This window comes from Oryzias melastigma, linkage group LG15 (assembly GCF_002922805.2).
Source record: "Oryzias melastigma strain HK-1 linkage group LG15, ASM292280v2, whole genome shotgun sequence".
In the NCBI taxonomy this organism is placed as follows: domain Eukaryota; kingdom Metazoa; phylum Chordata; class Actinopteri; order Beloniformes; family Adrianichthyidae; genus Oryzias; species Oryzias melastigma.
Window position 1 is genome coordinate 18,216,289 of NC_050526.1, and position 2,853 is coordinate 18,219,141.

Sequence of the window (2,853 nt, forward strand, 5' to 3'; positions counted from 1 at the left end):
AGCTACTCACGCGCCGCCAGATTTACTCACCCACACACCTGTCAGTCTCGCGATACTACAGCATGATCACGTGCCTCACAGCAAGTGCTTCAAATTAATGTCTTGTTTTCAAATTTTCTAAAACATATTTCAGTTTAAATGTCTATTTTTCAAGTTTTCAATCTTCCTCTTCGCTCACTTTAAGCTGATCCTGATTTGACTTCACACCACAGAATTGAATGCTAATGTGTTTTTTTAAGGGCATTCGATACACTGAATACTTGTCTGAAAGTCTTGGTTACATCTACCAAACACACAAAAGCAGAGATGTGAAACCGGACGAAAACATAAACAAAAAAGACAAAATAAAGAAATTTCTCTCAATATGTTAAACAAGAAAATGCTTCATTTTCCAGATGTAGTTTTGTTTCAGAGATCGTTTTTATCTCTAGATCAACTAAACTTCGACGCTTCATTAATCACTGAAACAAACTCTTAACTAATATTAAATGTTCAATAACCTCATTCAAACACATTTTAAACTTTTAATGAGCTGCAAAAAAAACTATAGTTCAACTGTGGATGAGTTCTAGTGGAGAAAAATGTCAAACGTCCCACAAAAAAAAAATGCTTTATTGATCATTTTTAGTTTTTTTCTTCCTTTTGGTCTGTCTTAGACTTTTGCATTTGAGCAATATCCTTTTTTGTTGTTTTTTTTTCCAAAATAATTTCAAAAATACACCTTAATTATATTGCTCCGCATTTTTAATGCAATTTTGAAACATCAAAACAGAGAAAGTGGGCGGGCAAGTCATTAAAATTGGAGGGAAAAACTAAAAAAACAGTGGAATAAGAAGTTAAAATAATTTATCAGTAACTTTTTGTTTTTTATTGAGTGATCTGGTTTTTAATTTAAAGCATAAATTGTGAACAAAACAAGACAAAAAAAAAGGAAAAAAAAATCAGATTTTTCAAAGTCATTACAGAAATAATGAAATGCGTGGATATAAATGACGCGCTTCATGCTTGATTGATTAATTATAGTAATTATTAACTAAAGTCAGTAGAGTTTTATTGATTGCTTGAAAAGGAGAGGGAAGAAGGTAACTTATATCCCACCTCAACATTTTTCACATACTAAATATACTATTAGACATATTAACCTTAATGGCGTCTTCATACACATTTTCAATTGGACAGTTTTATAGCAATGAATAAAAATAAAAGTCATACTTATACGTCAGTAATTTTCTATTTCTTTGTTTTATTTTAAAGATTCTCCCACAAAACATTAAATTAATTTGGTTTAAGAAAAAAATGATAATTAAGAGTTATGAAAGGAAAAGTGAATAATACTGAGGTCTGAATGAGGTCATAAAATAACCAGATCAAGCAGTGGAACCTCAAAAACAGAGACTCAAAAGATCTCATGTTGGACAAATGTAAGATCTCTAAAGCTCCGTCCATTGAAACCATTTTCTTATTTTTTTTTGCTAAAATATTTTAAGAAAAATGTTGTAAACTTAATTTCACATCATACCGTACCGACCATGGATCACAGATGGATGTCGTACAGCAGAAGACTGATAATAGAAACAACAGATTGAAAAACAAAATGCTAATCTTAACACAAATAAGACTTAAGTAGCCAATTAAAAACCCACTCGGATGGAAATTCTTGTTTTTTAACATCCTCTTGTGGCGTTTTTCTGATGATGGAAGACGTATGGAGAAGTTTGAGCTGAAAACTCAAAAAACGTAATTTCTTTGTTCCAATTGTTGTAAATCAGGAGCAGATGAAAAAATGACTTTAAGTTTTTGCATTATTATTTATTTTTATTAAGAAAAAATACATTTATTTTGCACCATTTCTGAAAAATGTGTCATAAAATCGCTGCTTCTGCAGAAGATGCAGCAAAACAAGCGATTGTACTCATGCCAGGATTTACAACGGTAATCATTCTGATGTGTCAAAAGCTCCGTGCCGATTATTTCCCACCTGCTGTGCGGTCATGCTCTCAGCCTGGCTCAGCGTGGCGCAAAGCAGCGCCTGGAAGTACAGGTTGAAGCTCATGGCAGACTGCCGATAAAGGTTAGCGGCGCCACAAACTCCAGACACCTTCATCAGCAGGTACTTCAGCCCAGGGCGGGTGTCAAAGTCGCGGGCCGTCCTGCAGACAGATCAGATCTCGGATCAGCTGCAGGTACAAGAGATTGAAGAGGTAATTAAAACGTATTTGTGATGCAGGGACCTGTACGAGTCGAGCAGCAGGTCCAGGATTATGGCTAAATTAGACATGGAGATGTAGCGCAGGAAGCCCGCCGTGGGTCTGCTGGGGTCAGAGGTCACAGGAGTGACTCTTTCATTTCCTTCCGGCTGTTTGACGAACTCCTCCAGCAGGATGTCATAGAGGTTCTGCAGGAGGACCTGGTGGGACAGCAAGCTCACCACGATGGTCCGGAACGGGATCCTGCAGAAAACACATCGTCAGAATGAATTACTACAGCGACTGAAAGTCTGAGTATAAACACCAGCAATAAATACTAGAGGTGGGTATTGGCAAGAGTCTGGCAATACGATACACATCACAATACACGGTTCGCGATACACGTATGATAATCCCCGTATCATGATACATGTATCACGAAAAACGATACACATATCACAATACACTGTTCACAATAATACACGGTTCACAATACATGGTTAACAATATACGTCTCACAATACACTGTTCACGATATACGGTTCACGACACACGCTTCTCGATACACATATAAAGACTCACGATTCACAATACATGGTTCGCGATACATGGTTCGAGATGTAGGGTTCACGATACACGTATCACGATACACAGTTCGCAATACACG

The 2,853-nt window shown here is 36.5% G+C and overlaps 1 protein-coding gene across 1 annotated transcript in view; it reads right to left on the reverse strand.

Annotated features, from left to right (window-relative positions):
* Positions 1-2,853, reverse strand: part of arfgef3 (ARFGEF family member 3) — a gene marked incomplete in the record, with an annotated part of 60,351 nt that overhangs the window by 3,906 nt on the left and 53,592 nt on the right. Inside the window, 2 exon segments of the mRNA XM_024296776.2 lie at positions 1,979-2,150; positions 2,232-2,450. Of these exon segments, the coding sequence (XP_024152544.1) occupies positions 1,979-2,150; positions 2,232-2,450 (391 nt within the window).